Raw genomic sequence first — 14855 nt, forward strand, 5'->3', positions numbered from 1 at the left:
AGTTTTAAATGCAATCTAAATAATTTCAAAAGCAGAAGCTAAATAAAATCTTTTGCCATTTTTAATTGCTTTATCTCTAATCATATGTAAAATAAGTAAGCAAAGAAGAAATAAAAATACTGTCTAAAAATTTTAAATGGATAAGTGAAATACCATTAAGTTCGAGAGTCTGTCAGAGTTCCACGTGCTTGTCATATAACCGATCAGCTCCACTGGGAGCAAAGAGGAGAAGCACCAAGAAAAGCAAATGCCATCATTGTAAGGTACCTTTACAATCTATTTGAACTGTAGGCCATCAACAGGAAGAAAGGACATAGCCTACTGGAAAAATTTTGCTCTATCAATATCTGACTGAAAATACATAGTTTCAGAACTTTACCTTGAATAAAATGGCACGTTATTTAATTCCTAATAATCATGTCTTTAMATAGAAAAGTCAAAAAAATTTTAATACAATTAATCTATAAGCAAAGTCTCACCTTTTAGAAAGTAAATCGTATTCATGTAATATCACCAGCAAGTTCTCAACAATGATGAGCTCACTTATCTTCTCCCTACATTCTGGACTACAAATTGATTATTCCTGGCATTTATATCAAATTATAGGAAAAAACATATTGTTCTTTAGCCTCCCTCCTTATGCATTGGTTTGACCAATTATTTTTTCTCAAGACTTTAGTAATAATATTATATTGAGCACACAAACATTTAAAACCATAATTATATGTTTGGTCAAGAACTGCCACGGCTTCAATTTTCAGTTTTCCCAGTACAGAAGAGTAGATGTGTTAAAGTAAAGAAAAAAATGTATTTACTTTATTTGACATTAGAAAATAAGAAATTAAGCAAATGATTTTTTTTGTTTTATAATCAAACATAATTTGCACAAATATTTTAATGTATTCCAGATACCTTCTTGCCCAGTCCAAATGTAAAAAAAAAAATTCTATAAATTAAATATTAAATTAAACATAAGTTAAAAATTTAGGTATAACATAATTCAAATTAATCCTGATATTTTTAAAAAAAATGAAATAGAACTAAAAAATTGAGAAAACAGAAATTTTGGATAACTCTCAGGAAGTAAATTCCTCTTCATTCAAGTAGTTGCATCAATTCTCTTCAGTTTTATGGTTTTCCTTATAATTTTTCACTTAAAAGATAAAATTGTTATACAAGTCTGGAATGCAGTAGAAAAATAATGTAAAACAAGCAGCATTTCTTCTATAAACCCTATAAGAATGAAAAATGTTGTATCTTCCTTTTCCTCCCCACACCAGAACCAAATAATATGATGCATATTTAAAACAGCCATTAGTGAAGAGAGGATACATACGTATGTATTTGAATGTATGCATTTGTTATTTACTACACTGAACAAACTTCCTGCTGGTTATTATGAGGCACTGTCATATTCAGTTCAGGACATAAGATTTTTATACGCAGAGAAGTAAGAAAAAAAAAAAAAAAGAAAGAAAGACAGAAGTCTGCATAGGGATTACAAAAAGAGATTTGCAAAATTCTTCACACGGGTATGAAGGCTGCTGCAAGGACCTAAATCCATGCTTGGTAGCTTGTAAAGGCTTTTTAACTTCTCGTTCTTATTGCTTCAATGTAAATTTAAGCACACATCATAGACTTCTGCAGAACAAGGCTTCATTTTGAAAATAAATGTCTTCCCCATAAACAGCAGTTTTAATATCGTACCAAGATATAACATTAAAATGCTTATTGTGAACCAAACCACATTAAATTGAACCTACCTTTCTGCCAGGCTAGTCAGAGCAAGGAGGGCCCCCAAAAGCACATTGCCATCTCTGGCAGCTAACAAATTTACTAAAGTCTAGAAAATGAAACATAGCAGAAGGTAAGAGAAAACCATGTAATTTATTTTCATTTATGTCTCAAACAAATCTAGTTATTTTTATCGAAAAGTCAGCAATTTTCAAAATAAAGACTTTGAATTCTCACAAAATACACTAGAAGTATTAGATACACTTAAAGTACACTTTAAGTCACTTAAAGATACACATAAAATCTTAGAATATTCTTAGTCTTCGGACAAGCAAGGATCTTCCTTTTCAAACTGCAATTAGCATCTCTCATGGCTGTTAAAGCAACTGCCCAACTTAAGGTACCATTTTAAAATCTGTTCTGGTGTGGGACACTKTAGAACTCTAAATCAAGACTCCTTCATATAAAAAGTTAATTTTCAGTTTACATTTAAACTATATGTAATTTGAAGTTCTGCATGTATTCTGATAATGATTTAGATCACAAACGAGCACTCAGATGTCTACATTCTCTAAAAGTTTATCTTCAAATGCTACCTGATCACAATTGCCTATGTTTTACTGCATTATAATGGAATCGCAAAGCACTACTGTTCTTGATCTCAACTATTKCTCAATTTGGCCACATACCATCCTTTAAACATGTTAAGTGTACATCCTTACACTCATGGTAACCTCTAGCAAGGTTGACACTGTTCTATTTAGACACAAAATGTTGTATAAGTGAATAATCACAGAATATATTTCCTAACAATTTACATTATAGTAATATGTAGTTTAGCATAGTGTAAACATGACTATTGTTTTTATAGGAAAAAGTTTAGCCTAAACACTTAAGACTTAATTATCTCAAAAAGCCAATAACCATGCATCAAAGCAATTAACTCACATACATGAAATAACTTTTATGATAGTAATCTACACTAATAAAACCTAAAACTGACATTATCTTACTTTACAACAAGTTTGACAAAGTAAGGAATATAGTCCCAGACAGATCAAATTTGAAAAGCATAAATCATTCAGTTAATTAGCTAATCGGTTATAACTAGCAATTTTATAAGGCACTTACTTTATGTGCTTCACTCACTATAACCCATTTTCTTTGATCTCTAACGGCAGCAAGCTTTTGAAAAATATCTATGGAACACAAAGAAATCACATAAATTTGGTCTTCATCATCAGTTAATATTTTTCATTTTACTAATCAAATAATTAAAAAATGGATAAGTTCTTTRACATGGCTGGTTCACTTTACTGTTATTTTAATGTATAAAAAGGTATCAATTTCTTAAGAGGAAATATTACATATGCACAAAAACAAGATGTGCTATTCCACAGTCATTTCAATTACCTTTACACCTTTATTCAATGATGCTTACACTGAATCTAGTAATACCTTACTTCTGACCATCTCAAGTATTTTAAACATTTTTTAAGCCTCACACACAATCTTTGCCTTCTTTCACTACAAAGTTGTAAGTGCATGTGTAAGATAACAGCTGTAACACTTACATGTCATGTTGACCAATTTGTCCACATTATGCTGCTCTTCTCCATGATCAAGATAGCCATTTGCTACTGTTTCCATATACTATAGGTAGGAAAATAAAATAAAGAATACTCTTAGAAAAAAAAGTTTTAATTCATAAATCTAATTGTTATGCACATAAATAGCCTGTAGGTGGTGCATCTGCTTCACAATACAGTTTACTCAGCTCTTCCTGAAACAGTGCTGGCTAGATTCATTATATATAGAATCCCAAAACCTAGAGCAAGACAAAGACTGAAACTGCAGTCCACAAAAAACTCTGCTCAACATCGCAAGCCACCTCCCTGATGCTACAAAATTTCCCTGAATGTCTAAATTTCTCCATTTTTGTGTCAGAAAATCCTCCCAAACTGCCTAGGCTGCACAATATTGTGACTATATCCTTCTCAAACTTGACTAGGATGCAAAAACTCTTTAAGAATGTTCAGATGAGACCTAATGGGCATTCTCAGAACATGACTGGCAATTACAGTCTAAAGGAAAWTACAGACTAAAGGAAAAAAAAAGGTACCTCTCCAGCATCATGCACAGTTTGGCTGTGTAACTCCTTGCCAAGGTACAGACGGCATTCAGAAGTGCAAGAATTCCAACTGGAAAAATTCCACAGGAGGAAAATCCACTGAAGACTACCAAATACAAAGACCTTAACTGCAGGTTCAAAATTCCGTTCCTTGCAAGTTCCTGGAGCCCAAAGGAGTTTTCTGGGGAGTTATCACTTCAGGCTTCTGCTCTCATATTTTTCCTTAAGTATCTACTATTGGCTGCTGTTGGCAACAGCTAGATGGATCTTCAGTTCAAATCAAAATTGTGTTATATTCTCAAGTATGCTTAGTACACAACTGATAGACTCAGATTCTACTTAAGCTGCAACTGCAGGTACTTTTCTTTTTAAACATAGCCAGCAGGCAGGAAATGGTGGCCAATACTTTTTAATAACCCTAATATCTAACTGAGCAAACATACTTATCCAGGAAATGGGAATTATCACATGGATATAATGTTTGTTAGTACCCAAGATCTTGGTTAGATTCTCAGTATCATTTACACATTAGTCTCATACAGTTGGTGGGGTTTTGAAATCTCCTGAATACTGTGTACAGAATCTACAGCAGGTTGAAGCAATGACATAGAGAGACTAGAACTATTGTAGTAGGACAAAATTTGAACAGAAAACTTACATGAGAACACTACTACGCAAAGTAATACTGGTGGCAATAATTTTATTAGTACTTTCTATCAAAATAACCCAGAACACTTTAAAATGAAGATAATTGTATATGAAACCATGATGCCAAAATGATGTTTCCTGTGCTGTATAGAATAGTCTAAMAAAGGACTTTAGATTGAGATACTAAGATTAGGTAAGAAAACTTAGATGAACAATCCACACTAAAATTACTGCCACTCTTCAATTTTCTGAGACAATATTGAAATAATAATAATAATAACAATAATGAAAGTCTTGGCCTTAACATTTTTCAAAGTGCATTTCAGAGTGCCTAAGCCCATTTAGCACTTCATTTTATCTCATTTGAAAGATTAAAAAAAAAATCCCCAAAAGTTCAGAAATCATTAAAATTACTTCTGATGATTTTTGAAATCTCTATGCTAGCAACACATATACAGTAAAAATGATGATCAACTTTATGATTTGGGTTCATGATGCAAAGGACTGCATTTGCATATGTTGCCAATGCCAGTAGGCCATTGTACTATGCACTGTGCAACTCCCTCAAAAGGCATAGTTAAGCATCAAATGACATAGGATTGGAATACAGCAAACAATTTATGTGGGAACCACATCCATTAGAAGAAAACAATCTTTAACTCCTGCAGCCCTACGGAAGTTCCAACTGGTGACTGTCAGACCAAAAGAACTCAGAACACACTATGAGTTCCCTGAAGTACTAGGGATGTGATCGATATTAATGAATGATGATCACATTCTAGAAAGATACATTTGTTCTTCCAAATTCTAATTTGTCTAGAAGGAAAACTACCAATGTTTAGTCTCAGTCTCAAACATATTCAAGTGATGTTGTATCATGCCATCAAACGGACAACTCCTACTCACTGAAGACAGATATTAAAAACCCAAGAGTAAAGTAACATTAACACAGGGCAATAACAATAGAGTAGTCAATCAATAATGTTTCATAATGCAAAGGTGCTGTGGTTCCCACATTTCAAGCTGTTAAACCATTCTATCACTATGCTTTTTTCCCTTGACGAGTCATCTGGTGAAGTTCAAGGGSACATCACTCATCTTTCCTTCAAAAGTCTACAGTTTCTTTTCTTTTGACTGAACCAAACATGTTGACCTTTCCTAACCCTTTTTCCACTTCAGCAGACATCTGTTAATCCTCCTAACTAAAAGCCATGGGTTAAATGCTGCTAGATTACATAGAAAGTTGCTTTGTTCACTAGTGAAGAAACACACTAACTGCCTATGTGCAAACAGAATATACTCCTTTCCATAAACCAAGACTACAWGTACACCACTTTTTACATGCAACATAATGGGCAAAAGTACTAAGGGAAATTTTACCTGAGCTAGACTTTCAATTCCACCCAAGCTGTGAAGCATTTCCTGAAAGAAAATAAACATATGAACAAGTTAAGTGACTCAAAAATACAGAAAACACAAGAATGAGATAACATTTGATCATAAATGCCCTATTTGTTATGAGTATTGAGAAATCTTAACTCCAGTTGTCAAAGTCAATGGATTCTGGAGATGCTTAGCACCTTCAAATTTAGAAYTACTTATATTTAAGTAGTTATACAAAAACTGTGAAATTTTAAGGTTTAGAAATTGGAATAGCAATATAAGCTTCAGAACACCTGGAAAAGAAATTCATGAAGATAAATATCTTACTAGATGTTTGAGGCTTCATCTTATGAATAACAACTACAGTAGCCAAAATACAGTTAAAAACTATATTTTGTAGTTCAAAGCATAAGACTGCCAGGAAGAATAGGCAGTTTTCAKTTTTCCTCAATTAATATATTATTTACATATTTATACCAAGACCTGAAGTCAAGTAAGGAATCTACAGACCATAGTAATGACCAAGCTGTCTGTTACAGAGATTCACAGGTTCTTTGCTAGGGTTAGCAACAACAGATACTACATAATAAATACCAGAAATTCAGTAAATTATCCAAGAACAGCAGAAGTTCACTCTTAGAATCTGTTTGCTTACAGATCATTTGTATCTTCACAGGGAGAAATATAGGTACAGACACATAATAAATATGCATCTGTAAGAATGCAGACATTTTTATTCACATGCCCCTACACAATTATCTGCATGCTGCTTATATGCATTCTCTTGTCTAAAGAGGAAAAAATGTTTTGATATACTGACCCGATAGCATGGATCCCTTATTAGTAATCTCAGGCAGATTAATACTCTCAGAAAATGGATGGATGGAGCTTGACTAACCCACTCCCTGTAGCAGAAATATCCAAAACATACAAACTAAATATAACAAACAAGTGTAAGAAATGCTTACAGAAGCCATTTCAATTTAGGGATCAATTTACTAGAAAACTAATAACTTACACCAGCTATCCAACATACTATACTACAGAATTCTATACTACACAACTTTAAACTGCATTTACATTCAAACATAGTAACAATTCTAAATAAATTGATTTTGTTATATGAATACTACCAGCCATCACTTATTATCAGTGAAGTGATCCAGGAAAACTCATTCCCATCTCTAAGCACAAACTGATCATGCTTTGTCAGAAATTTAGTTTAAGTCAAGCATCAAGGCCCAAAGGCTGGAAACAGAGAAAGTATACACCAAATTTCTTTGCACAAATTATACTTACATAAAAATATAATAAAACCACGTAAGTGTGGCAGACGTAAGAATAGATAGATTTGAAGTAAATTTTTAAATGACCATGATGTACTTTGTTTTTACAATACACCATTACTACTGTAACATTATTAGTCTTATTATGCCAAAGACTAGTAATATTGCTATTACTATATGTAGTAATATTACTATTACTATATTACTATTACTAGTCTTTGGAATAACTTACTATTTTGTTTAAGTGTTTTTGATACGGGATTATATTTTCAATTAGAACTTCCTCCTTTATGTTTCTGCATACAAAGCCAGGCAAAAAACACAACCCAGATTTGCACATAACGTCAAGGACAGCAGTCCTGCAGAAATACTAGTAATGGCATTGCTAATTCCATTGTCTTTGAAAGGTATATAGCCCCATTTCCTCATTTACACAAACCTAACATTGGACACCTTTTTGGTTTGTTTTAATTGAGACAAGAGACTCTGTATTGGGCAAGCTTCCAAGGAAAGGAAGAACTCTGTGTGATGTGGCAGTTCTCTTCCCTTGCTATCATTTGCAGTTGGGAATGATGCCAATGGCTAAAAATATTTTGATAAAAATAAATGTTGTGCAAATAGATACTAGCAAAATCTCAGCCCTTCTAATGTCAATATTCTGCCAGAAGTAATGTTATTTTTTACCATGTTTCCACACTTGGCCCCTTCAGGAAAGTGCTTAGCTTTCACGGAGAGTAAACAGCAACCACATACTGGTAAACCATGTACTAGACAAAAATTTGCAGGTGAGATCAGAAATGATCTTCATCTCACTTTGAACAGTGGTTCTATAAAGTTATTTTTTCAGAAGGCCTTGGTTCTTGACCAAAGTTAGTTTCTTTAGTGGTTCAATCCATCTGCCACATTTTTGAGTGGGGATAGTAATTCTCTGAGTCCACTTAATATTTGAGAGCATCTGCTACTATAGTTACATTTACATTACTTGTTACTAGAGACTCTAGTATATGTTCAACATACACCAGAAGGAGTTTTTCTGCCTGCTTAGTTACACTGCTTTTCCAAACAACTTAAGCTAAGCTCATGAAAGCTTTCTTCTCAATAGAACTGTCTTCAGCCAGGTCTTCTGCCAACACAGTAATGTCAGTAAGTGGGTGTGAATTTTTTGTACCCCAACCAAACATAGTTATGTCAGCAAAAGTATGTAATGCAGACGAAGATGACAGCTTTTAAGGCTCTGATAAAATGCAACGGCAGTAGTTCCAAAGAGAGGGTAACACCACAGCTGTAGTAATATATTTACAAAGGGCAACTAAATCACCTCTGTAACTGCACTTGTGTTATGGGTTTTACAGGTCTATTAATATATGCTTGTCTCATTAATCTTATCTGGGTGCTTTTATTTACAATACAAGAGGCTGATTTTATTATATCATCATCATCAAAGGGCATGGAAGGAAAAAAAAACAAAAAATGAGTTAGGTATGTCACAACATATAAATAGATTTTGGAAAGAGACAATGTAAGTTATTCTTAAATTTTTATTCTTAAATTCTTAAATGAAGCTGAGCCACTGACATCTCTCTAGTGGTACTGAGATGAAGAACTTGCAAAAAAGAGGTTCCAAATTTTCAAATTATTTCTCTTGATGAAAAATACAACACACCTCAATGGTATATATTAGTCTAAAAAATAGTCTAAAAAAGCCTTTTCTTTCCCAGAAGAGCAAGGCACCAAAAGAGGCCTTTTGCTGCCGGTCTATTTTTTTGAAGCTCTTGCATTTATTTCTTACTCTATCAAATGTTATGAGAACAGCATAAGAAAGGGGTTTTCCTTTCTATTCCTGCTATATGGACACATACAAATAAATAAGAACAGCGGCATAAGCTCATCTGAACTGCATGAAAGCCATTGACCTTTCTATATATTGGCAGCAGTCCATAAAATAAGAACAAGTATCAATCAAATAAGAACAAAATTAATTAGAAAAACAACCCATAAATTACAGTTACCAGATTTGGACAGATGATCATGGGAAACATAGATGTTAGAATTTTGGTCATACAGATTTAGTCAAAGATACCCAATCTTTCCTCCCACCAACCAAGTATTCAGTTTTCAAAACTAGTATCTAAAAGATTGTTTAAAAGGCTAAAACCGAGATGTGAAGCTAGTAGTTTCCACTTAAACGTCTGCTGTTGAAAAATATATGCCAGGTCATATCCATGCATACTAGTTCTTTGCTTAACTCAAGGAAAAGTGATCTCTCTCTCTTAAATATAAATGTGTGCAGTATCCTTACCTGCAGGTAAGTCTGTTCTTAACTAAAGTTGTAAAGATCTCTTGAAAAAGCTTATGTTTGGGATGTTTGCTAAAACTTCTCTCATTTTTGTAGATCAGGCTAATGAAAAAAGTTAAAAAAAAAAAAAAAGAAAAAGGCTGTATTGGTAATTATCTTGCAACAAGATAATTAAATTTAGATTACCAAAACTTAGTATTAGCAAGAAATAGTAGGAAATATCATACAAGCAGTTGTAATGGAATAAGATAATTTCAGATTTCCAGATACTAATAGTATGGAAAAAGAGTCTTTTCTCATGYATAATTTGGGACTATTATAACAGTATAGCCTGGGTAATAGTCCAGACTTTCCAAATAAAGATACCATTACTTTATTTAAATCAAACATAATAAATCTCAACAGCCCGCTATATGGAATGGGAGCATAAGACTGAAACCTACAAAAGCAAGAATGTATACAGTTAGGTTTAGAAAGCTAAAAGTATATAATTCATATTTTAGACAGTAGGTTAAGATGGAAGTACAAGTAACAGAGAAAAGTACAAATACAAATGCTTTCAACACCTCAACAAAATCATATAAAGATGTTCAGATACACAACACTGTGTCATCATAATAGCTTTTTTTTTTTTTTTTTTTTTTTTACCTGAAGTTTTCAAGTTCAACAGATTCAGTTGATCCTTGCCACTGAATATGGGTTTTTTGTCCATTACTCTTGACGACATACTGCTGAGATTTTGTCATGCTGGTTTGGCCACTTTCAAAATTAATAGCTGGAAGCTTAAGAGAAAAGGGAGAGTATCTGTAAGGCAAATACAGTATTTCAACAGTTCTGTAAGAGTGTAAACAAGCAAAACATATGTTTTCTCAAGTTCTCGAACTACAGAAACTGTTAAACTTTGGATCTATAATTGCCATTATAAAACATATATATGTATGTGTGTGTGTGTATATACATATATGTATATATGTACATATATGTATATACACACACACATTACATAATACAAAAAAGAAGTGCAGGAGAACTGATGCAAAACAATGCTGTATATCAAGCTATATAAAGTGTCAAAACAGTATCTCTTAAAATTATAACAACAAAGCTCAATAGACTCTGCAACATGCATTCTTATYATCAATGTTTCTTATCAGTTTCATTTTTACAGTTGCATAGCCTTCATATTTTTCTTAAGTTGCAGAACTCAGATATTTCAGCTTGATACAGCAATTCCATGCCTCCATCCAGGAAGTGAGGTGCGTAATTTCTATACCCCATGGAGGATTCCTTAAGTCATTTTTTCCAGTTTCTTACAGAATAGAAATGGAAAAATTGTTTGGCATTCAAAGGACTGAAACCTCTCACCATCTGTTGCTTTTCTTTCCTTCGAATGACAAACACAGGATTCACTAAGGGCACTGAGGTGGAGATTTTACTACGATCCTCACAAGTTTCATCATACACTGAAATTTATCCACTAAAGGTTTTGAGCTGTAGCGATATTCTCCAACGACAAATTGTTTACAGTGAAAACGTTGATTTTTGCTTTTATATTCTTTACTACTTTTCATCATGTTGTAACTAATAAATTTTCAAGACTGTTTTCTCATGATATTGTGTAGAGTGCAGATGAAGATAAAACTGTTAGACTACATGACTGTGTGTGACAATATCTGTAAAAAATATGCCAAAGATACTGACATAACAAAGCAATATTTTCCYATTTAAATAAAAATTACAGCAGATTAGGATGAGTTTGGTCTCTTACTTCATTCTTCCACTCTTTCTGAACATGATTTGTCCCACTGCTCTAAGACTGCCAAAAAAATAAGAATGCCACATTTCACTGCACAAGATTTTACTAAWAGATTTAATTAAATGTAACAGAACACAATGTCATAACTATCTGCAACAGACTATAATCATCATTATTTATAATTACACRGTTGTATATCATGTTTAATAGTGGTTATTGAAAAATACCTGTTGTTTGCTTGACTGAACATTTAAGAGAGACTGAAGTCTTTTAAGAACAGAATAATCCCTAGGACAAAACGTAAGAACATGAGTACATATATTAATAGTTACATRAAAGCAAATTTTTTTTGTAAGAAAAAAAGATGATCAACAAGCTACCAAGCTATTGAGAAAAAATGAAGTTTTCTGATGTTGCCTAGGGTCCCCATTTTTTATAGAGAAGAATTTATAGCTTCTCCAGAATGCCTTAAATCAACAAAGGTGTAAATAAACTTTGTGACCAGAGTAACAGTTGTCATGTTTACACTGCATTTCCAATTAAAGCATTCAGCTTTGGCAGCTTGTGCAAATACCACACGGGTCCTGCTGAAGTTCAAACAAAGTAAAACATCAGATACTATACCTAGTAGAGATCTCATGAGGCTTTTTGTCCGTTGCTTTTTCTGTGCTCTTCAACTTTTTGTCCTGATCAGGCATTGTGTATCACCATCATCATCATGAGGCTAAACAAACCTTTCCTTAAAAATAAARTAATAGGATTCTATTACTATGGCAAAATGCAACAAATGCTTACAGAAACAACTGAAACTACTTCAGAAAGAAAAAATGAATCTACTATTTGGTCAGCATGAAACTCTAGGCACTAAGTGATAGCATCCTTTAGAATTCTAGCTATGAACAAGTAAAGTAATTAATCTTAAAAACACAAGTCCTCACTTCCTAAAACATTTTTAGTGAGGATAAATATTACCAGCTGTCATGCTATGGCATTTTTCGGGATTCTTCTTATTCCAGCGTATTATTACAATCATTTCTTACTGTGKAATGGCTATTTATGCTACAGCAGGCTGACATCAGGGTTGGATCATACAAGGTATAGTCCAGACAACAGAGAAGATAATTGCTTTTTTATAATCTAAATAAAGAAGACAGATAAAAGATAGAAAAAGGAGGTGTCTGACAAATAAATGAGATGCATTCATTATGCAAACTCCCAAAGAACCACAGAAATTTTCAGTAGAGTTTAGAATCTGGATCTTCTGAATTTCAGCTGAATGCCTGATACCAATAGTGCCCAAGCTTTTCTTACCAAATGCAATGCATGTCCATTATTTCCATAAAAGAGCAAAGCTGTATGAAAAAATAGTAGTACAAGAGCAGAGCCTCACCAAACTCACTACTGCATATTACATCCACTGCATATAAACTTTCAGCCTATTTGTCTATTTGCACACTTGCAGTAGGTCTGATTTTCTACAAAAGCCCCTAGCTTGCCACCATTAGAGCAACCATGCTGATGCAGAATCTGCTCCACAGGGAGAAGGGAGCATGCTGGAGCTGAAGAATTATCCCAGAAAACTGCATAGAACTGCATATTGCTGGAGCACCCCTGCTTTAAAAAACAAGGATATAATACCACCATCCATTCCTCCCTTTGTTTTATTCTTCACTAAATGTAAATAGTTCAGATGTTCCATTGACATCTCTTTAATAAGACTTTCCTATGAAACCTGACAGCCTCCTCTCCTCCCCATTTTTCTGTGCAATATAGAGTTGTTCTGCTATTAATCTTTTATTCCATCTTACCACACAGGCAGAGAAGAAGAAAACAAGGCAGGAAACAAAAGCATCTTTACCTACTAGAAACTGCTGCTTCTATATTGAAAAATCACAGTTATTTTCTGAATTGTGCATATTCACCTCAGATGCAGAACTACCCAAAATACAACTGCTGTCAGGATGTGTTATCTCACTCTGGGAAGTGAGGTGGCCTGTAAAGCCAATTCATCTGTTTCTGTTCTTCTGAACTAGTGCTACCAGTCACTCCATAGAAAATGATTGACCTGGATCAAATTTCTGAATTCAGATTAAACCGAATTAATTTAATTAATTTTCTATGCTTCAAAAGTAGTAAAAATTAAGTGAAGTCCTATACATTTTAAAGTATATTTAAGAATTCTTTAAGAATTTAGGAGTAAGAACTTCCATGTACAAATTTAGTGATATTTGCATTTTGTATCAAGCCTTCAGCACCTAAATCAACATGGCATAACATTAMGGCTGACACAATACAATCTTCACTTCACATTTACACACTTAAGAAATATTGTGTAATTCATAAACTAGCAACTTTCTCACAAGTACATGTTTAAAGAACCGACTTCAAATAATTGGTTAAAGAATGAACCAAACAAAGCACACACAAAAGAACTTGCCCATGAGTAAATACAGTTAAATCTTAAAAGTTCCAAGCATCCATTTTAAAAGYTTTTCTTGGATTAAATCTCTTGGATTAAACCATAAAGATCAATWGCATGACTCCTCATACGGTCAGAATTTCATCCTGAAACGTTAGGTCTTTGTGATTATGTGGGAAAACTTACAACTACAGAACACCCTCAACTTTGCGTCAGAGCTACAACTCCAATGATTTTGCTGTTTCCCATACCTTAGTAAAGTCGAAAAAGAATAACAGATGACTAATATTTTAAATGTTCACTGCTATTACAAATCCAAATGTCCATTTACAAAATCAAACTTGACAACCATCAAGCCAAATACCCTTCACTGTTGTCTGAGAACGAAGGGCCACCTACAAGAACTGATTCCTGAAGTTGCCTCTCTAATTCCTTGAGGCTGTTAAGCCAACACAGGTCAATAAGCACCACAACACAGAGAGGCCTGCTCTGGTCACTTACCAGCCCTCCAAAATCTCTTTATTATGCCAGCACAGCACCACCACAGGTGCACAGTCAGATGGACTAGAACTCTGATTTAGGTACAAATAATCTTTGCTGCTTTAACCCTTATCACCGTATAGCTTTTCTCCATGTCTTTTTGCTGGCACAAAGGCAGGGACAATACGAGAAAAGGAGCATTCACCTACGTGGCTAAAAGTGTTTGCGCCCTTCAGCTTTAGTACAGAGACAAACCAAAGTAATAGCTAGTGGCTGGTTAAAGTGGCAGTCCCGTTCACTCTCACTTTCCAACCTCAGCCTCTCCTCTCCACTTCCTTATCTGACCCAGTCTGATCTAAGTCAGTTTAGGAAGCTAAACAAGCAGAAAAACATATACCTTGCTCTTCACACAGCTAGTTTTCTGCCACTGTTAACTCTGGACTGATGAATATCTCTGCTGACAAGGCAGGGGGCAGGGACACACAGCTGTAAAAAGAGGGGAGAAGAGCAGAAAAACCTTTCATCAGTAGCCAGTCATTAAAAGAGGCAACTCTATCAGCACCACACCCTGAGCAAGGGGTAACCTAAAGGAAACAACCCCTCATTTTCCTTGTAGCAGACATAAGTCTGACAGAAATAGATACGAAATATTTCCTTACCCACTCTCACAGTTACTTTCTTGAAATCACCAATCCTGAAGTTCCCACCCTCATGTTTCTTCC

General features: G+C 34.0%; 1 protein-coding gene across 1 annotated transcript in view; it reads right to left on the reverse strand.

The window, feature by feature from the left end:
- NEK10 (NIMA related kinase 10) overlaps nucleotides 1-14570 on the reverse strand; it is a 92704-nt gene extending 78134 nt beyond the window's left edge. Inside the window, 11 exon segments of the mRNA XM_085311754.1 lie at nucleotides 480-566; nucleotides 1764-1843; nucleotides 2866-2933; nucleotides 3309-3387; nucleotides 5894-5935; nucleotides 6717-6801; nucleotides 9482-9580; nucleotides 10127-10260; nucleotides 11462-11522; nucleotides 11859-11973; nucleotides 14531-14570. Of these exon segments, the coding sequence (XP_085167880.1) occupies nucleotides 480-566; nucleotides 1764-1843; nucleotides 2866-2933; nucleotides 3309-3387; nucleotides 5894-5935; nucleotides 6717-6801; nucleotides 9482-9580; nucleotides 10127-10260; nucleotides 11462-11522; nucleotides 11859-11932 (809 nt within the window). The 5' untranslated portion in view covers nucleotides 11933-11973; nucleotides 14531-14570.
- Nucleotides 14571-14855: the final 285 nt, after the last annotated feature.

The sequence above is a fragment of the Rhea americana genome, unplaced genomic scaffold (genome assembly GCF_003343005.1).
Source record: "Rhea americana isolate MKP2758 unplaced genomic scaffold, rheAme1 scaffold_35, whole genome shotgun sequence".
In the NCBI taxonomy this organism is placed as follows: Eukaryota; Metazoa; Chordata; class Aves; order Rheiformes; family Rheidae; genus Rhea; species Rhea americana.